Source organism: Neofelis nebulosa, chromosome 13 (genome assembly GCF_028018385.1).
Source record: "Neofelis nebulosa isolate mNeoNeb1 chromosome 13, mNeoNeb1.pri, whole genome shotgun sequence".
Classification (NCBI taxonomy): domain Eukaryota; kingdom Metazoa; phylum Chordata; class Mammalia; order Carnivora; family Felidae; genus Neofelis; species Neofelis nebulosa.
Genome location: NC_080794.1, coordinates 27,740,632 through 27,762,826, shown reverse-complemented (window position 1 = coordinate 27,762,826; position 22,195 = coordinate 27,740,632). Strand labels below are relative to the sequence as shown.

Sequence of the window (22,195 nt, the reverse complement as noted above, 5' to 3'; positions counted from 1 at the left end):
TGATCACCTGCTGATATCCTCATCTGGAGCATCATCAGGTGCACACAGCCTTTGGAGCTCCATCACCACTTGCCTTTGGCTCTTTGGTTTTCTTCCAAAAGATAGTAGGAGAATGCCTTTCCCTTCTCACACCTGTGCTTCCAGGTGATGTGCCATGGTGGAGTGACCTGTTTCCTTAGTGATGGCTGGTTGTGGTACTCACCCAAAGCATGCAGGTGACTCAGGGCGGGAGTTACAGAACCACCTTGTAGAGCACACAGGACTGTTCTTCCCTCACCTGCTCAGACTGCTCATCTGAGTTTGACTCACAGAGCCAGAAACCTTCATCAGTTTTGGCGAATGATTTCTCTCAGGGCCCTCCTTGTAGTAGCTCTCCTACCATGTGTCTCTCATTTTACACTCACTCCCATCAAACTACATCCCTGCTGTGGATGGAATTCAAGTTTCTGAGACTTATGGGTCCCACAGAAGCCTGGGGCATGACTAGGTTTACTAGTGGGGAATGTGCAGTGTGAGAGTAGGGTAGTAAGGGAAGAATAAGCAGTCTCTTTTTCTCCAAAGGCAGGAGAACAAGTTTCCTTGGGTCCAATTGGAGTGAGACTGGGAGCTGGGAGTAGAGGCAAAAGGATACAGAGGGAGTTTGAAATGTGGAGGAAAGGGACCTGTCATCTACCTCTGATGCTAACATGCCCAAGCCTCAACTCTGGCCTCCAAATTTCTTGATAGGTTTATATGGTCAGCCATACCAAGATCTTCTTTTATCACAATCTATGTTTAGCTAATTCCACTAAGGATATCTTCATATGTGAGTAAATTTTCAACTCTTAGTAGTTTTAGAAAATGATAAAAATTGTCTTAAATGTCCTTGATTCAAAATTGGATTGGATTGGATCATAGGCTATTTTTGAAGTTTCTTGAACTTCTTGTAAAGAGTACCACTGTCTGTTAACCTGCTCCATTCATCATTCATCACTCATTTTACCACCACAACCTTGAGAATTTGTTGTCGTCATTGTTGTAGAAGTTGATAGAAGTTAGTAATTTAGCCGTAGCTGTGTTGATATATGATTTTTCCTAACGGTCTATAGGAAACATAGGCAGCATTGGTGTAATTCTTAGATCTTGGGCTTGTTAAAAAATTCCAATTTTTCCCCCTATATTGAGGGTTTGAAAAGATGAAACACTAAGAATTACAGTCAATTTCATACTCAATACTCAATTGAAGAATATTATGGGCTGAAAAATTCTGTACCAGAGGCTTCAAAGAAAAAAAAAGTGGGTCATTTTAAAGACGTAAAGCTTACCTATACCATTAGGTAATTTGGCAAGTCCAAATAGCTGCAGCCATTGCTATGAAGTCTCCACAATTTTCTGAAGAGAGTTACTCTTCAAACCACAACTGCTGTTCAATAAAAAGAAAAGATTCTGTAGCCATGGAATTTGTGCAATATTTCTGCTTTATCAACTTTTGATACAGAAAGAGGGGGGAAAAAAAACCTTTAGTTTCCCCAAGGAAAGTCTGTACCAATCTATTAAATGAATCTAACATTGTACCTATTGAAGAGTTCAGAAATTGTTTCACAGAAAAATTGTATTGCTTTTATTTACAGTTTCATAGGCCATCTCCAAAATCTATGAATGCAGCACAGTGAAAATTTGAAACACCTAGTGTTGTTATAGACCAGCCTTTGTTTGGCTTTTCCTTAAGACATACTGCATAAAGGTGTTATATTAACATTGAAAGTATTTCAAGAGCTCTCTCTTCAACTTTGTCAAAAAATAGTCCAAAGAATTAAAAACACCTCCATACAAACATGGGCTTTGCAACAAATTAGAAGTTGGCTCTGTAACGATAATTTAAGTAAATTTTAAATTACACACACACACACACACACACACACACACACACATGCTGTCTTTGATGGCAAATTCCTCAGACCTAAATCACACTTTTTATAACCCATCTGGTGGCATGAAGTCGAGATGTCAAGGTGATCAAACTAGGGCATCTGTTACTCCTGGTGATGGCCAAAGATGATAAGTGCATCATTCCCACAGCCAGAGAGGAATAACCTCCAATTAAGCCTATTCACATAGCTGGGCTCTCTGCTTGACCCTCCAAATAAGCCCTTTAAAATCAGTTTTTTTTTTACCATGACAGCTTAAAGATTCAGAAGAAGGGGACACCTGGGTGGCTCAGTAGGCTAAGCATCCAACTCTTCATTTTGGTTCAGGTCATGATCCCATGGTTTTGTGGGTTTGAGCCCAGCATTGAGCTGTGTGCTAGCAGTGCATAGTCTCTTTTGGGTTCTCTCTCACCCTCTCTCTGCCCCTCCCCCACCTAATAAATAAATAAAATTAGAAAAAAAAAGATTCAGAGGAAGAAATACTCTATCCCCACCCTGGAACCTAAGGCACTCACTAGAACAGTACCTGAGGATGGGAATAAAGTGTGTCTTTCCCCATTTTACCTACCAGGCTCAACATATGGTACACACCCCATAATATTGACTGTCTCTTCTCTTTCATAGTCATCCTCCTACTATTGGAAACTTTGTTGAAGAAACATGGGAAGATTTAGAAATTTATAATTTGCAATCCAGCCCTCAAAATACCAGGAAAGTATGTCTTCAGATACCCTTTATAAAAAAAAGCCTCATTTAGGGTTTGTGCCCAGACTGGAAGTTTAATGGAATGGTTTAAGACATACAGACAATAATTGGACTGATATACTTCAAATAAATTCCCTCTTCTGTGAGAGTAACAAATATCTCAGGTTAGGCTTGATCACTGTAGTAGTCAGCTCAGGCTGCTGTGAAAGATAACGCACACTGGGGTCTTAGACAACAGAGTTTTACTTTCTCACAGTTCTGGAGGCTGAAAATCCAAGAACAAAGTGTCTCCAGGGTTGATTTCTGATGGGACCTCTCTTCTTGGCTTGCAAATGCCACCTTCTTGCTGTGTCCTTACATGGTCTTTCCTCTGTTCATGTACAGATTGAGAGAGAGAGAGAAAGAGAGAGAGAGATCTGGTGTCTCTTCTTCTTACAAGGATACCAGTCCTAACGGATTAGAGTCCCACCATTATGACCTCATTTAACTCTAATTCCCTCCTTAAAAGTCTTCTCTAAGTACAGTGACATTGGGGATTAGGGTTTCAATACAGGAATTTTGAGGGAATTCAGTCTATAACATCTAACTTCCCAAGTACTTAAGTTATGAGATATCAAAGAGAAGAGTAAATATCACTCAAGGGCTTTGTTTCCTCTTCTGGGAAAAGGGTTAGAGTATTTTGGGTTGTACCCAGGATAGTTATATTGTGTTAGGTAGAAGAACGATCTTGCTATTTGCCTTATTTTAAGATTAAGTATGGTTTAAGGAGAAATGTCAGGGTGACAAGTTGACAGGGGTGGACTGGTGGTGACTAATTAAAAAAAAATTCTTAAGATTTATTTATTTCTGAGACAGAGAGAGACTGAGCATGAGTGGGAGAGGGGCAGAGAGAGAGGGAGACACAGAATCAGAAGCAGGCTCCAGGCTCTGAGCTGTCAGCACAGAGCCCGACGCAGGGCTCGAACTCACAGACCACGAGATCATGACCTGAGCTGAAGTTGGACGCTCAACCGACTGAGCCACCCAGGCGCCCCTGGTGGTGACTAATTTTATGTGTCCACTTGAATGGGCCCAGATTTTTTGTCAAATCAAACATTATTCTGGGTTTTTCTGTAAGGGTGTTTTTAAATGAGATTAACATTTAAGTTGATAGATGGAGTAAAGCAGATTGCTCTCCATAATGTGGGTGAGCCTTATCCAACCAGTTGAAGGTCTGCATAGAACAAAAGGCTGGACCTCCCTCAAGTAGGAGTGAATTCTCCTGTCTCATGGCCTTCAAACTGGGACATCTGTTCTTCCTGGTTCTTTAGCCTGCCATTCTTTAGATTCCAACTGGGACACAAACTGTGCAGATTTTAATCTTGCCAGCCTCCATCATCACACAAATCAGCAGTTTATAATAAATCTCTTTATGTATTTTTTTCTGGAGAAGTTGACTGATACAATAATCCCTACCTTTCAAAGGTCAGCTATCTCCAACTTATTGTCATTTAATCGTGTATGCACACATTTATTGTAAATGTCTCCTATGTAGTCAGGGTTACAGTCTGTTGTTGCACAATTTAGGAATCAGAAAATCATAGCCATAGTTCTTACAGTTTTCTGACTCCTAATTTGAGTCAGAAATTTGAGTGATTACAAAATATTCAAATGATGACAAAATATTTCCTAAATTCTCTAATTTACTGGCTGCATGACCTAGCATGAATTGCTTATTTTTTTCTGAAATTCAGTTCCTCATTTGGAAATGGGGATAAAAATACATCCCAGTTTTATCTCATGAAATCACTTTAGAGTCTCATGTGAAAATTCTTCTGAAGATACAAAGCATCATCATATGATTGGATGTATTACTATTACTGCATAATACACATGTTCATTTGTTACTGTACGCTGATCTTAAATTTAAAATTCCCAACTTTAGGAAACAGATCTTATTATGAAAAACTCTTTTGGTTAAACCAGGGATCATATGCTGCTACCCTCCATGCCTACTCTTTGGCAAACATATCAAACCTACCAACAAGGCACTTTCCCACAGAGCTTGTGAAGAACTTTGGGATTCTTCTAATGTCTCCTATTCCTGGCAGACACTATCAGTGGACCTGAGTAGGCACACAAGTTGATACCTTGCTGTCATCTCTGAATTAGTTACAAATCCAGCAATTCTGCAGCCCAGCCTGCTCTGTCAAAGGAATGTGTAGATTACTGTTAATTTATGTAATGCAATATGGATCTGTGGATGAGATGGAGAATATATATCCAATCTCAGTGACTGCATTTAGCAATAAGAATCATAACTTCTTCATCTGCTTTGCAGCAAGCACAACCCCCACCATCTTTAACCTTTGTGGTCAGAAATGCAGACAGGTCAGCTGTCATCTGCAAGTTTCATTGCAAATGGGAGTTGTCTTTGTAGAAGAGAGTTGTTTGAAAGGGAACAAGAAATCGGATTGTGTGCCAAGAGAAGAAAATAAGCTAAATTATCCACATTCCTCACCACCTTTTTCTCACCCTCCTCCCCCATTATAGGTACAACTAGTCCTTCTGGGGATGTTTTCTCAATTCTTCTTCAGATTTCATAGAAGAAACCTGAGGTCTGTGATTAAAGTAAGCAGAAGGTTTTATGTTTCTTTTGTCACTGAGTCGTAGAGAAGAAACAAAACAAAACATGTTCAGCTCAATCTCAACCGAACCAATCACATAGCTTTATTAAACATAGCATCAACAGAAAGAAAATATGAAGTCCTTGCCCAGGAAGGATGGATGCCAAGAACAGAGTAATTTTCTGGCTTTGTCCTTGATATCTATAAATTTTATTCTTTGTGCAAGTCACTACGTTCCTATATAGCTGTTGATATTAAACATTGGGGAAAACTTACAAATGGACAGTGAAATGCATTAGGGATTACCAGATGTTAGCTAGCCACACTCCATGAGAACCCTATTCACATCTGTTTTTGACCTCCAAAGTACATAAAGCACTTTCTTTTCTCTTCTATTATTCGATCTCCTTATTTTTGTGGCCAAATATATATTGGATGCAAAAACTTTTTCAGACCAAAACTTGGCATGTGAACTCTTGATTTGGCTGCAGTTGGGTTACCACCAATTTGCAAAATAAAGTATGAATAATAATCCAAGCTGTAAGAGTGCAAAGTAAAATAAATCTTTACTTTACCATCTTATCAGAGAATATAAATCAATCTGGCACATACGTCAACCTTAATTTCTGTGTAAAGTTTCCAGATGTAGTTATGATTCTATTTTATAAATATAACCAACATGTTATATATAATGAGAATTAAAGACCCCATGGATCTCATGAATGGCCCTTTCCTTATAAACACAATCTAAACCCAGAGCCATGGAATTCTATTGAGCTCACTTGACAGTGTTGCCTCCACACAGGTTTTCCTCATCTCTATTCCTGCCACTTCCTCAATTCAACTTCTTTCCCCTCTCCTTATTTCCTACTGTGTCTATGCCTCCTCCCTACCTGTGGACAAGAGATTAGCCCTTTGGAAAACAATCAGGGACACAAAGGGAATTGTTTTTAGAACACATATCTATAGAAATGATCTGTGATGTTGGCCTCTCCCGTGTTTTGTATCTCAAAACAGCCTTCAATATTAAACTCTTGCTTACTGGTTTGGAAACCAGAGCCCTTAGTTATACCAGAACCTGCCACTGCTACTCTCCCTGCCTGGCACCAGGGCAGCAGCATGGGGCTCTCTGCCCACTGGGGCTTTCTGCCCACTGTGTGCAGGCCTTGCATACACAGGCCAGGCCACCAGGACGCTCAGCCACACTCAAAGTTGAGAAAAAACCCACTGGCTCCCACCTAGTATGTATCTCCCACTTACTGTGGTACAAGCGCTTGGCCTTCTTTAGGGCCACAATAGCCTTTGAGAGCAAAGCTCTTATAAGTGAGGACAGGGAGGCTTAGAGAGTTAATGTACTTGCCTGTAGTTAACAGAGGTAGGTTGGCCTGATCCCAAAGCCCATGCCTTCAACATGAACTGATTCCCTCCTGGCCACATTAGAAGCAATCCCTTCTAGCCATTCTTCCCATTTCTGTAATCCTTGGTCACTAGGCAGAAGGCATCTCCACCTATCTCCTCTTCTTGCTACACTTCCATCCCTTACTGCCTTGCCATTCTGCACCCCCGACAGCACCAATACCCAGGATGCATTCTCCTGGCACCCCATCGAGTTCTTACCCTCAAGTATTATTGAAGTCAGTGTCACCTGGGTTGAACAGCCTCTGCCTCTCTCAACTCTCTGGGCATCTCATTTTATTTACTCAGAAGCTTCATACATTGATTGGTCTTATTTTCTACTAAATTTTCTTTTAAGAGATTTCTTTTTACTTGCCCTTATCCCTAGAGAGACATCAAATGTCTTGCTACCTCAATTTTCTTTTAGTCCATTGGCTTCTTCAATATCCCTTTTTGCCCTGCCGATTCTGGACTTTACTGCTGATGACTGAACAACTGATACCAGCCATTCTTGGCTCCTTTATATCCCTATAGTCTGCACATCCTGCCTGGGAGTACTGAACCCAAGATCCACTTCCTCTGTACCTTCTCTACACTTGGACAGCTGAACGCTGCCAAAGGAAATTGCTTATTCCCCTGTTTGTGTTCAAACCAGCTCAGAATTGTTCACTAGCCCTTTATTTACCTTTTCTTACATTTGACTTTTCCTTCAGCCACAGTCCAAATCTTTATCACTCTCCCCAAGTTGCCCACTCAATTCAGCACACGGTCTCAGATCCTACTTCACTGTGATGACTGGTGTCCTCAGGGCTGATCTCGGCTGACTTCCCATTGCCCTTCAACCCCTGCTTTATCTAAACTCACACCCTTCCTTCCTTCCTTGCAATCTCAGAGGACAAATTACTTCTGCCTGGTATCCCTACCTCCTTTCTCTCCATCTGGCTAACTCCTCAATTATCTTCTAAGGCATCTAGGGTGGTCATTCTTCCATGAAGGATTCCTTAAAATTGGTCCTGTAGTTGGGCTAGGTGCCTCTCCTTGGAGCTTTCTCGGCACCTATGTCTGCCCCTGTGCTTGTCAGGTTCTAGGGTAAAGCCACTTGGGTGTTTGCTTCCTAGACCAGGATATGAAGTCCTCAAGGTTAGAGACTGGGTCTGATCCCCTTTAAATCCTCAATGCTTCCTGCAGACCTGTCACATAAAAGGGGACACAGTTTTACTTACTTGTTTTTGTTCTCAAACTTCCTTCTTTAACTTAGCTGGATGTGTTTCCTTAAGAGTCTTAAGACTCTTAAGGAAACAACAACAACAACACCCCCACCAGATCAACAGACTCACTAAGGAGCCTGTCTTATGCTTTTACATTTTATTTCTATTAAAAAGAAAGAGGGGCGCCTGGGTGGCGCAGTCGGTTAAGCGTCCGACTTCAGCCAGGTCACGATCTCGCGGTCTGTGAGTTCGAGCCCCGCGTCGGGCTCTGGGCTGATGGCTCGGAGCCTGGAGCCTGTTTCCGATTCTGTGTCTCCCTCTCTCTCTGCCCCTCCCCGTTCGTGCTCTGTCTCTCTCTGTCCCAAAAATAAATAAAAAACGTTGAAAAAAAATTAAAAAAAAAAAAAGAAAGATTATATACATAATTCACTATATGATATATATTATGTATGTACATATTTATACACAAACACATGTATTTATTCATATTTCTTAGTACTTTACATGCAATAAAAAAATATTTTCTTTCACATTCTTACCACCACAAAAAACTAAATGAGTTGTGATTTTGGACAAGTCACCTGCCCATTCTGGGCCTCAGTTTGCAAAGTGAGAAGAATGATAAGCTCTGTGGTCTCCTCAGCACTGAGATAATTTTGTCGATGACGATGATAATAAAGCAGAGATTCTAGTTATGGGAGATGACAAACGAATAATTGACTCTGCTATTCTGAAAGTATTCTCACATTATCACATAATTCCTTTATCTGATATTTTTAAAGTGAGAATTTGAATTTTTAAGCTACTTTGAAATAAAATGAAATAACCAAATAAAATATTATAAGCATTTTAAAATAAACTTTTTAATATTGTAATAGTTTTAGATTACATAAAATTTTCAGGGATAATTCAAAGACTTCCCATATACCCCTCATCCAGTTTCTTTCTTCCTAACAACTTATGTTACCATGTTACATTAGTCACAACTACAGAACCCACATTGATATATTACTAGCAATCAGACTGTAGACCTTATTTGGATTTCACTAGTTTTTCCAGCAATATGCTTTTTGTCCCCATCCAAGGAACTGCATTACATTTAGTTATCTTGTCTGCTTCCTCTGGTCTGTGAGAGTTTCTTAGTCTTTTGCTTATTCTTCATGACCTTGACAATTTTGAGAAATACTGGTAGGGTATCCAACAGAATGTCCCTCATTTTGAGTTTGTCTCATGGTTGGACTAGGAGTATGGGCTTTGGGGAGGAAGACCTCAGAGATAAGGTGCCATTCTCATCACATCACATCAAGGGCACATACTATCATCATGACTTGGCATTGTAATGCTAACCTTGACCCCAATGTATTTTCACAGAGCATCTTCATGTTCATTTCCTCATGTGATTCTTTTCAGGATCATGGAGTGTGCAAGGCTGGCCCTTTCAGCTTGATTTTACAAAGAAAGACCCCAAGGCAGGGCTAGAACTAAGGCATTAGGACTGCCACCTCATCATTCTCTTCACGGCACCCTACCCACCTTCTAAATCATATCTAGAAGAAGCATTTATAGGAAGTAACACATTACAATGCTTTTCAGTGTAAATTCATGTCAGTGTTCCTATGGTTAATAATTTCCATGATTAACGTGACCCAGTAATTCCACTTCTTGGTATTGACCAAAGAAAACAAAAACACTAAACCAAGAAGAGACGCGTCCCTCTGTGTTTATAGAGCAGCATTATTTACAGTAGCCAAAGTATGGAAGCATCCTAAGTGTCTATTGATAGATAAATGAATAAAGAAGATGTAGTATATATTCACAAATATTACTCAGCCATAAAAAATGAAATCTTGCCATTTATAACAACATGGATGGATCTGCAGGATATTATGCTAAGTGAAATAAGTCAGATGAAAAAAAATTATCATACGATTTCACTTATATGTAGAACCTAAAAAACATACCAAGTGAACAAACACAAAAAAGTAGAAATAGACTCACAAATACAAAGAGCAAATTACTGGCTGCCAGAGGGAGGTGCATAGGGGTATGGGTGAAATAGATGAAGTGGAAAATAAGGAACAAAATTCCAGTTATAAAATAAATAAAATAAAAAGAGAGAGATGGAAACAAACCATAAGAGATTCTTAAATACAGAGAAGAAACTGAGGGTTGCTAGAGGGGTGTTGAGCGGGGGGATAGACTAAATGGGTGATGGGCATTTAAGGAGGGCATTTTTTGGGATTAGCACTGGGTGTTATATGTAAGTGATGAATCACTAAATTCTGTTCCTGAAATAATTATTACACGATGTTAACTAACTTATATTTAAATGAAATTAAAAATAAAATAAAATAAAATAAACAAGTCATTGGAATAGCAAGTATAGCATAGGGAATGTAGACAATAATATTGTAATAACTTTGTATGATGACAGATGGTAACTACAATGACCAGGGTGAGCACCAAATAATGTATATAATTGTTGAATCACTGTGTTGTACACCTGAAACTAATATAATATTGTATGTCAACTACACATCAATAAAAAAACTTAAAATAAGTTTTCATGATTAAATACTATAGAGTATATTCAAATCATAGCTGTAACCGTAGGCTTGTTTGAAAAAATTTAAAATGGGTCAAAATGCCCACTTAAATGAATCAAGTACATGAACTACATAAACTAAATATCATGATCTAAATTCATGTTTTGAATAAACTTTCTTTTTCAAGCTGATTATATTGTGTTTGATAGTCATACTTTACTTTTGTAAATATTCAGGCTTTCTTACCAAACCCCAAAAATCATTGAAAAGAAGGTTGTTTTCTCATCCATAAAATAAGCTTGTGATTACAAAAGAATGTGACATTTTGTTTCAGAACAAAAGTGTGAATCACTTTTCAATCAGATGGGGAGGGAACCTGATAACTGTCCCTCTGAAGACACTAATAACAGCAATAATAAAGATCACTTTTTATAATTATAGCAATAATAATAATAGCTAACATATTTAGCTCTGCCTGTGAGGCAGGCTTTGTGCTAAATGTCAATCTCATTTCATCCTCAAAATCTATGGATTAAGTCCTACTAATATCCTCATTCTGCCAATGAGGAAACTGAGGCTCAGAGAGAGAAACCTACCCACCCATGTTTACAGATATCACATGCTTAAAGGTTTAGTTTGCTCAGGCTACTGTAACAAAACAGCACAGATGGGGTGGTCTAAAGAGTAGACATTTACTTTCTCACAGTCTGGATCGCAAAAAGTCTGAGATTGGCAGGTTGGGTTTCTTCTGAAGCCTCTGTCCTTGGCTTGCAGATGACTGCCGTCTTGTTATGTCTTCACATGGTCTTTATTCTGTGCTTGTGCATCCCTGGTGTTTCCGTGTGCCCAAATTTCCTCCCTTTAGAAGGACACTAGTCAAATTGGATTAGGACCCACCTTAATGGCTGCGATTTTATTCGATCACCTCTAAAGATATTATCTTGAAATCTGGTTACATTTTGAGGCACTAGAGGTTAGGATTTAACATGTAGACTGGGGTGGGGGGGCATAATTCAGTTCATAATAGGAGCTGTGATTCAAACCCAAGACCTATGACTCCAGAGTCAAAATCTTAATTACTCAGCAATCCTGGCAGATGAGTCTCACACTATTCCAGGCAGTAAAAAACACCAGCATTGTCAGACTTGCTGTTATCTTCACAACCAACCATGCAGTGACTCCACTTATCTGTCATCTCCTTCAGGAATGAGGCCTTGAGCTCATACCAATGACATTTACCAGCTTTATTACTTACCGTATCATTTACAAGCAGCTAGCCCTAGAAGAAGACCCAGCTATGGTATCTACCAGCTGGGCAGTCACACAACTCTGTTTTAAGGTGTTGTTTATTCAACCCTCATGCATATCTTCATTTATTTATTCAACAATTATTTACTGAGTGCCTGCTATATTTCAGGCATTTTTATAGGCACTATTGAAATATCAACCAATTTAATCCTTACAATAAATACAAAGGTACTATCATTATTCTTATTTTATAGAGAAGAAACCAAGGCTCAAGGAGATTAAGTAATTTGCCTACAACTGCATCACTTAGGAGGTGAAGCCAGAGCCTGAAGAAAGCAGTTTGAAGAAGGCAACCTTCCTCCAAGTCCTTCACCTACACTTTAGATTTATCTTCCTTGCTAGCTTTTGAAGTGTCTGAAAAATGGGGGGCCTGGGTGGCTCAGTTGGTTGAGGGTCATGATCTCACTGTGATCTGTGAGTTCTGTGAGTTCGAGCCCTGTGCCGGGCTCTATGACGACAGCTCAGAGCCTGGAGCCTGTTTCAGATTCTGTGTCTCCCTCTCTCTGACCCTCCCCCATTCATGCTCTGTCTCTCTCTGTCTCAAAAGAATAAATAAAGGTTAAAAAAAATTGAAGTGTCTGAAAATTGATAATTACCACTGAAATTTACTTAATTTTTTAAAGAAGAGTAATCATTACTATTACTGCTAACTTAATAGAACTCTCCTTTTGCTCCACTATTATACATAATGTGAAACAGTTGCTGTTCTATTTAATCCACATATTTCAGAACAGCCAAGAAATCTGAGTTTTTGGATTCAAATTTTGATCTAGAAACTAAGATTTCACCTTTGAAATGGTAGAATTAATTTTTAAAAACAAAGAGGACACAATAAAAACAGTACTGGAAAAGTGTGAGGGGGTGGACCAGGACTTTTGAGGACTTTCAGGAAGATAGAATTGGACAGGCAGGATTGGTGTCAGTGGAGAAACCAGAAGGGAAGAAAATAGCCTGAGCTAAGCAGAAGTGAGCACAGGCTTTCTGTGAGAGCCCCATAGAAGCTGAAGTCATACCAGCAAGAGCAAACAGAAGTTATTCTCAAGGGATTTACACATTAACTCTACTCAGGACAGTGGAAATGGTTGAGGATCTTCTCTGCTTCCTTACTCAGAGTCATTGATGATGTCAAACTAAAATCTGAGAGCTGTACTTTTGAGAAAGATGGGAGTGGGGTGAGACTCCTAGTAAAAGTATAAAGAAAATCAGAGCATTCATGAGGAGTGGATATGGATATTCACAGTAGCCAGGGCTGGGGAATGACATAGAGAAGATAAATCAAGGATGCTCTATCAAGGACTGAATGAATACCCTAAGCACCAGCTCTCAGAGGAACTCTCCTTACCTTGACACCACAGTCTGCTTCTCCTCACTGAATCCCACAGGGAAGCTGATCTGACAAATGTATCCTGCCCTAGTCCTTAGGTCCATAACTGACTCTCTCATTCAGTAGACAGCAACTCAGAACACCTCTACCAAATTTGTCTCCTGGCCAGCCTAGTTCATTGTTTGCAAATATAAATGGACAACAAAGAATCATCCTATTTTTTGAAGATCACCAGATTATAAAACCCTGAAAGTGAAAGAAGGAATGAATAAAAACTGAGCAATCAATGAAGTGAAAGCAGAAATGATCATCAGGAAAGATAAAATTATGAGTAATAGTAAAGGAATTTTAAAAGCTATTGCATCCATCAAATGATAACAAGCTGCTATGAAAAAAATGGGATATCAATTAATTAATCAGTTAATAAGAAAGGCTTGTTACAAAATAAATTGGCCAAAAGAAACACTGATAGAGTTGAACAATAAGATAAAATCATCCGAAGATTAAGTCAGACATCGGGAAGAGAAAGTTAGGAAGCTCTATCAGAACATAGATCAAAAAGACAAAAATGGAACATATAAAGCATTCCAGAAGGAGAAAACAGAAACAATAGGGAAGAAATTATCAAAGAAATAACAGAAGATCGACTTTCCTAAATAAAGAAACAAGACTAATCTGTAGGGTAGTGTAAATGGAAAAAGTCCAATATCTATTTACACACATTCAAATGATAAACATTCCTGGGATTTGAAAAAATCCTAATAATTCCAGAGATTAAAAAATACTTATCTACAAAGAGAAGACAATGAGATGTACATGAAACTTCCTATCAGTAATACTGGATTCTGAAAAATAATAGATGTTCTCAAAGTTCTGAGGAAAACATACATTGCATATGAAAATTACATTGAATACTAACTACATATTTTAAATATTTTGTGTTGATTTTCAGTTTTTAAGACCAATGCAATATATTTAATTATATCTAGGGAGCAGTATGTTGTTTCCATAGACAACATCATCTCTAACAAAATTTGGGAAGTAGAGGTGGATTGAAGAAGAAAGAAAATATTGTGGGAGTATCAGACTCCCCAGCTTTCAAATTTTGTGAGTTGGCAAATTAACAAACAGAGAAATATAAGGTATACTTTAAAATATATCATTGTAACTGCCAAGAAAAATGCAAATGGAAGGTGTTAATTGTGAACAATTTCTCTGGGGAGTGGAAGTGTACTTTCCTACAGTGTATGATTTTTACCATGCATCATGTCATATACATACACATACATACATACATACATACATACATACATATGTATGTATGTATGTGTATGTATATGAGTGATGTCTAAAGACCAAAATGGAGCCAAGGGAGGAATGAACATTAATAGGAAGCTGTGGCTTTTGAGACCCAACTGCAGCTTTGGTGGCTTCTGGAGGCAGATGTGATTTTGGATTGCATTGCTGTTTGGAGGCCATAATTGTGCCTACAATGTTTAAATAGTATCAGGGTCATCTCTAACACTGTAGAAATAGGATGTGTACATATCAGCCAAAGGACGGATGGTCCTAGATGCATCAGTCAATATGCCTGCTGTGGCCCTTCCTCCTCTGCTCAAACTGTCCTACCCAGAACCCCATGGTGAAGGATGATGAAAGCAGCATCAACACTGGGCTTTGCATTGGAATGGCCAATGATTGAATTACAGTCCATCAATAGCCTACTCACTGGTCCAATGTGTGGCCTGGTAACTAGAATTGAAAAAATTCAGTGAATTCCTTTTCTCAGGAGTTTGAACTCAGAATGTGGAGAGATTGCTTGTAAGTGGACAGTGGCAGAGAGTTGCTGTGAAAAGGTCTATAAACTGCAACTAGGAAATCCCAGAGCCCCTCCAGTCCACAGCTATCCTACAATTCCAGTTGCTCAAGCCTCTATTGTACTTCTGTGCTTGATTTCCAAGGGGTTTCATCTCCTTGTTAGACCTTGTTAGACCTTCCAGTAACTACTCCTTTTACTTGAGTTAGCATGAAAGAGACTCTTCCATACAAGCAAAATCACTCTAATTGACAGAGAAGCCTGACAACGTTTCACTTTGCATTCAGAAGGCAAGAGAAGTGTGGCGACTGCTGTCCCCTGGGACAATAGGGTGAGCTGGTTCCACTACATGCAACCCAACCCTATATCACAAGAACTGGGTGTATGAGGCTAAGATTGCTTTTTCAAGAAGAGACATTTTGGGCGTGCTGGGTGGCTCAGTCGGCTAAGCGTCCAACTTCAGCTCAGGTCATGATCTCACAGTTTGTGGATTCCAGTCCCACGCTGGGCTCTGTGCTAATAGCTCAGAGCCTGGAGCCTGCTTCGGATTCTGTGTCTCCTTATCTCTCTGCCCCTCCCCTGCTGGCACTCTGTCTCTTTCTCAAAAAGAAATAAAAACCTTAAAACAATTTTTTTAAAAAAGCATCACTCTTGACTTCTGCTTAGGTCCTGATCTCATGTTTTGTGGGATCGAACCCCTCATCGGGCTCTGTGCTGACAGTGTTGAGCCTGCTTGGGATTTTCTCTCTCTTCTCTCTCTGCCTCTCCCCTGCTCATGCTCTTTCTCTCTCAAATAAATAAGTACACTTTTTTTTTTATAAAAAGAAAGAAGAGTAGGATTTGTTTTAATTGCTTAATTGTTTTCTTTTTAAAAGATGTGTGATCTATTTGGATTGGAGATCTCAAGATAGTTCTCAAAGCCTCCAGTCTTCTAAAATGAGCCTAGGAACAATATTTTTTAAAATAATCTTAAAGTTATATTTAATGACAATTTTGTTTTTCAGACCCCCAGGTAATGGAACTTAGACTGAATCTAAACCTTCAAATCAAGAAGCAATATAGATGTTTGGAAGCTAGCAGAGCAACTCCCTTCCTTGGTAAACCCTTCTCCTGGAGCCCTTCCCAGGAGGCTTGAGAAAGAGGAGAGAGGCAGCCAGGCCCTTCCATCCTCCCGTGAAGACAAAAATTTCACAGAACATGAACATCAAGCAGGGCAACTTTGTGAGGCTGATGGAGTGAGACAGAAGTAGGATTACTGGGCAATTTTGTCTGAACTCAGACAAAATATGAACATTGCCTAAACCATGGAACTGACCTAACTAACCCCTAACTAAATAAGCTTTATTAAGACACCCCATCATAGAATTAACCCCACTTCCTGGGAGCATCCAATTAGAGTAGCACCCCACTTTCTTAGCTGACCTCAAATCACTGAACAGAAGTTCAAGCGCTTCTTAGTGAGTCCTTTCTAATGCCTTCTTCCTGAGATGCCCTCATTTCTCCCCAGACTGTGCTCTCTTTCCTTCAAAGAGCAGTAAACCTCACTTGTTCAGCAACAGATGTGTTCCTGGTGGCATTCGGCCGGGATTTGACAGGCCTTGCGAGGGTCACATTCATTGCTCCACTCCGAGTATTAATTGTCTCAGATCGTCAAAGACCAACTCCCAGAACTAACTTTCTTGGTCCAGGCAAGAATCATCAGTGATTACCAAGCACGTCTTAGCTGCCAGGTTGTTTATATGGATTGACTCATTTGATCCCCACAACGGCCCTATGAATTGATGAGTTTAGTACCCCATATACAGATTAGGAAACTGAGGTACAAAGTTTATAGCACTACGAAGTGACCGAGCCAGGAGTCTAAGACAGCCTGCTGGCCTGGCTGTAGGGCACCGGGGTCCACACCACCCTGCCCCCCCACTGCCCTAGTGCACAGTGCTCTTGTGTGCCACTGAAGAGTGTGAGGTCACTGGTCACTGTGCTATCCGCCTACAATGAAAAGCACTATAATAAGCGATCCCAGAGATTTCACTGCTGGGTTCCCTGGAAGATATGGAAGAATGCACATCCACAGGGTGAAGAAAATCTTCCTAATAACAGTTATCAGAAATAACTGAGCTTCTAAGCAACTGGATTTTTTTTTCACCTAATGAACACATGAATCATAGAATTCAGAATTTGCAACCTAATTTTAAGAAAGGTATGGGATGATTCTAAGTTGTATAAACCTAACTAAGAAAAATGTTCCTTTTGTGTTTTTCTCTCAATTTTACTAATGCAGTTGAGAGAACATTCCTGGTTGGTAGTAACATGACTACCATTTATTTCTCTCCCCAGAAAGAGGGGTGCTGAGGTACAAGAGCCTTAGAAGGCAGTACTTAATACTTAGTGAGATTCCAATAACTTAGTTTCATTTTATTTTAATTTTGTAATTACCTTCCATCTATGGCCTACTGTACTGTTTTTTTTCCATTTATGAGTGATATAAAGTTTCATTTAAAATTATTTCAGTATAAATTGGAGTTCATTTAAATAAAAATGTAAAATAAAAGTGATACAGGTGGTAGGAAACCAAACAGGAAAACAAAAATCATGGGGCACCTGGGTAGCTTAATCCCTTAAGCATCCGACTCTTGATTTCTGCTCAGGTCGTGTTTCCTGGGATCCAGCCCTGTGTTGGGCTCTGCGCGGCAGTGTGGGGCCTGCGTGGGATTCTCTGTCTCTGTCTCTGTCTTTCCCTCTGCCCCTCCCCTGCTCACACTGTCTGTTTTTCTCAAAATAAATAAATAAATAAATAAATAAACAAACTAACAAACTTAAAAACCTTTTTTTTTTTTTTTTAAATCATGAAGGTGTTTTGGGAAACCCTGACTTCAGTGTCCTCTTCGCCTTGGATGCTGGAACACCAGAGTTTAATTCATTGGTCATTGATCCCCAGGGCGCAGTTCCCAGCTGCATGAATTTCTCCCTCCAGTCCAACTCTTGTCTTTATCTTCTACCTCCTCCCTCACTTTCCCCTCTGTCTTCCTGTCTTACTACCCTCCCTCTTTCAGATGAAATTAGTGGAGGCGGGCGTGAGAGTAGGGACGACTTAATAAAGAACATCCCTTTGCTTTGGTAACACCGTGCCCAAAAACTGCAAGTGACCTGGACCACCTGCCCCCTAAATGCGGTGCGGGGAGCTCTCAGAAAGCCCCGGCGGATTCCCTCCCGTCCCGTGAAGTTTTCATTCTCCAAGCGGCGCAGGAACAGCGTTTCTAAAACTGCTTGGACAGCGGATTCTTTGGCCCTCCTGGGTTCCATCTCAGAGTCACTGTGAGAGCGTGTTCCTGTAAGAAGAGTGAGTGAATTAAACCACTTCGGCAGAAGGGCCAGGGAGCAGATGCCGCAGATGTGGCCCCCTTCCCTTTCCAGACTCCGTAGCACCTGGACCTTCACTCCCCTCCAGCCCTCGGAGAGTTTGGGGGAAGCCCCTGCGGGTGGGATGGGCTTGAGGGCCGGGATGGAGCCTGACTCCCGGGATTGGGAGGGCAGTGGGCAGCGCTGGGGAATAACGCCCCGGACCCGGAGCCCCGGCGGCACAGCCCCAGACTTCCTGGAAAGCCCAACAGTCTAGACGTGCTGGGTTTAGATTCTCCCCTCTCCGAGAGTTCTCAGGAAGTTTGGGGGAGGGGCGAGCCGCTGTCTCCCCTTCGGGCGCGGGAGGCTGAGCCGCGACTGCTGCAGCGGCGGGTCTCCAGCTGTCACGTCCCCGCCCACGGGCGGGCTCCGGGGCTCCCCAGGGGGGCGGCCGGGCGCGGGCGGGGGGCAGCGGCGGGCAGAGCGCGCGGGCCGGCATGGAGGGACTGGTCCTGCTCAACGCCCTGGCCACCCGGCTGCTGTTCCTGCTGCACTCGCTGGTTGGGGTCTGGCGAGTGACCGAGGTGAAGAAGGAGCCGCTGTACTGGCTGCTCGCGCTGCTCAACCTCTTACTCTTTCTGGAGACTGGGCTCACCCTCAAGTTCAAGCGCGGCAGAGGCTACAAATGGTGAGCGCACCCCGGGAAAGGGCGGGCGCGCGGAGTCCCTGGGCGCTGTGCCCTACAGCTCGCGGGCAGCCCAAGAACCCATCTCCCCGCAGCCCGCCGATTCCTTACTCGGGTACGGACCCTCTTTGTCCTCGCCGGAGCTTCCAAGGAGCGCGAGACCTTGCGCATCTCTGGGACCCGCCGGAGTACCTCGCGGTCCCAGGGCTACACAGGGAAGGCTCAGTCGCTGCCCGGTGTCACCCGGTCCCAGGTTTGGTAACTTGGGAGATATGAAAAAAGAAAGGAGGCGCTTGCCTGCTCTACAGAAGGTGCTCCAGAGAGGGGGAGTCGTGCGGCAAGGGGGTGTTCATGTGCCCTGCTCCCTGGGGTGTGTGAGTGTGCATTAGCATGCAGGTGTGGGGATGGCTCCAGAGAGGGGGAGGTGGGGGGCAAGAGGGTGTCCATGGGCTCTGCTCCCTGGGCTGTGTGCGTGTTCATTGGGGAGTCGTGGGGCAAGGGGGTGTCCATGGGCCCTGCTCCCTGGGGTGTGTGCGTGTGCATTCGCATGCAGGTGTGGGGATACGTTTCGCTGGGCACCAGCGACTTTTGTGAGAGCTTGTGTGCATAGAACAATCTCCCAGGGTGAGAAGTCCCTCTAAGCACTTCTGTGCCTCTTCGCTTCCTTTAGCCGGGGGCCCTGGCATGGCACCCGCTTCAGGTGTCCTGGTTCCTTCGGAGCTTGGTTAATGGTAAGTTCATCTTGTCAAAGAAGGGTTGCCACGCAACCTCAACCTGCAAGAACTGCCTGACGTTTTATTTGCTCCCTGAAGATTTGAATGGCAATAGAAGAATTGAGAAAAAGATTATTTTGCCATTTACAAAGAGTTTCCACCTCCATCCCGCCACTCCCAGGAGGTTTTCATCCCAAAGTTCTCCAAGTTAGGCCTCTTCCTATATTAATTTTTAAAAACTAAAATTATGGTCACATAAAAATTCAGTAAAATGTATGCTATATACATTAGTAAAAACAAAACAAAAACAAAACAAAACAACAAAAACCACCAGTAAGTCTGTGTTTTCATATGTCGATACTTTTAAAAATACCTAATCTACAAGAAAATATTATTAGTCAATTCAAATGTTACATACACGATGGCATTATAGTTAGCCACCAAATTAAGGGGGAAGAAAACCCCTCTCTATAGTTTTATAGATTAAGCTGCAAAAGGCTGTGTATTTCGTGACAGTTCAAGGATGAGATCCTGTTGTCTCTTAAGATGATGTGAATCTTGCTTAAATTTTCCACTGTTGAAAAATTTCTGGAATTATCAATGAGAAAATTATTCAAGTAGAATCCTAATATAACAAAATAAGGATTGGAATGTTACTACCCCTCCCTCTCACTATGAACAGCTTGTTAAGCAGGAGAGATTTGAGGTACTTTCCAATGTACCTTTTAAGAACCTCAAAAAAAATGGCATTAGCTTCCCCCAATAAGCCTTAGGGTTAAAGAAACAGAAGCGGAGAAAAGTGTTCACGCAGCAGGTCATGTGAGATTTATTTAGTTTTTTACTGATCAGTTTTACGATGCTAGGGTAGAAAATACCTTCTGTAACAGGAGCATGAGGTCTGAGGCTGAAAAGTGTTCCATGAAAGATAATCTTGTCACCAACTATTACAGCTTCTGGGAGAAATGTCAACCTTAGAGGAAGGACCAACTCAACCAGCCCTAAAATATCCTCCCTCAATATACTCCCTCCAAATATACTCCCTCCAAGAGTAAACCAGAGGCCTTAGCTCATGTTAAGTCAAAATTCCTCTTCAGTTGTATAGAAATACTGTAGCCAGTTGAAACTTTACCCCCATGTCTATACCATCATTGGCAGCTGATTCAGACTGGTATGTAACTTACCACTAAGAGAGGAAAGAGATTGGGGCAAAAATGGGTGATCAATGTGTAGAGTTAAATAGGGAACTGGGGACGTAGTCATGTGTGGTCTCAAGATCAGAAGAAAAATGGAGTAATCTGGGCTTTCCCACTTACTTGCTTTGAGGCGTTGAGCAAGTTACTTAACTTCTCTCACCCTTAGTTTCCTCATCTATAAATACATATAGGTTGTTATAAATCAAATGAAATGATATATTTGATAGTCAATGAATAAAAAAGGAGTGTTTTTTTCTAGATCCTAGGGTTTTTCTTCTTTTTCTTCTTATTATTAAAAAACACTTTGTGTCACTGGACACATTTTCTGTCTGTACAAGTCCAACAACTTTACTTGAGGGACTGGCCAATAAACCATTGATTCAGAATCAAAAAGTAAAAAAAATATTCTCACCTTTATTTCAGAACAGTCCAATGATGTATACTGTGTATTATAGCACTAATTCAGAAAAATTGTGCTGGCTCCATATCTAGACTAACATTTTAAAATAAGCAAAGAAAACAGTAGATTTGGCTTATAAAATTTCAGGAACAAGTGAGTCCTTATAAATAATGTAAATAGAAATGTGATTGATAATGCTTTGTTCTACTGATCTTACCAAATGCTTTGTTCTATGAGTCTGCAAATGTGGTCATTTTTTGTGGTGGACAAAGTTCACACACTATTCTGTCAAAAGGAAAAAAGTCAGAAGATGGGATGCTTAAAAAATATAGACAAATATAGAAAATTATCCCTGATATAACATGGTAACAATGAAAAAGGATTTGATTTGGGACATATTTCTTTTCTGGGCTGAAGTTTTCTGAGTAAGGCAAGGCATAGTTTTTGTTATACTTGATTGTTAAAAAACAGTTTCAATCAGAAAATCAAGACTGATGAAATAAAAAAAGAGATAAGTACATGTTATGACAGTGTCTATATCTGTATACAGGAAAATGCAGATCTATCCATCTATCCATCTATCTACATGCAGATCTATATGTTATATGCTTTTTGATTCATTGGCCTTACATTTTAGAATCTACCCTATAGATCCAAAAGTACTCATATGTAAAGGCATATGTACAAAATATTAATTTCCATTTTGTACGTAGAAAATAAAGCTAAAAACAACCTGATTATCTATCATGACTGTTTGAAAAATTGTAATATACTCACACTATATATAGTTTACTGGTGTTAAAAATAATGAGCTAGAGTTTAGCTATTGACCTAGATGGATGTCTATGGTATGTTGTCAGGAGAATAAAGTTATAGAATTGTGTGTATTATAGGCTAAATTAAAAAAAAAAAAACTTGTTAAAGAATTATCCTTTGTATCAATTGAATACATTATCCATTTATAAGTCAAGAAGAAGAATAAGAAGATGAATCCTTCCCATACTTAAACTCAATCAACCAATAAAATAATGCCTGAGTGGTAGATTAAGG

General features: G+C 40.6%; 1 protein-coding gene and 1 long non-coding RNA gene across 3 annotated transcripts in view; both read left to right on the top strand.

Moving 5' to 3' along the window:
- Window positions 1-2,280: 2,280 nt before the first annotated feature.
- Window positions 2,281-12,174, top strand: LOC131492372 (uncharacterized). The gene is made up of 3 exons (XR_009252035.1): window positions 2,281-2,622; window positions 5,145-5,222; window positions 11,870-12,174. It is a non-coding gene; the product is annotated as an uncharacterized LOC131492372 (long non-coding RNA).
- Window positions 12,175-18,236: 6,062 nt separating this feature from the next.
- TMEM26 (transmembrane protein 26) overlaps window positions 18,237-22,195 on the top strand; it is a 48,721-nt gene continuing 44,762 nt past the window's right edge. The window contains exon 1 of one of the 2 annotated variants that reach the window (XM_058696439.1): window positions 18,237-18,842. In XM_058696439.1, the coding sequence (XP_058552422.1) occupies window positions 18,652-18,842 (191 nt within the window). In that variant the 5' untranslated portion in view covers window positions 18,237-18,651. The remainder of the gene's footprint in view (window positions 18,843-22,195) is intronic. The other variant, XM_058696438.1, reaches the window with a different exon arrangement.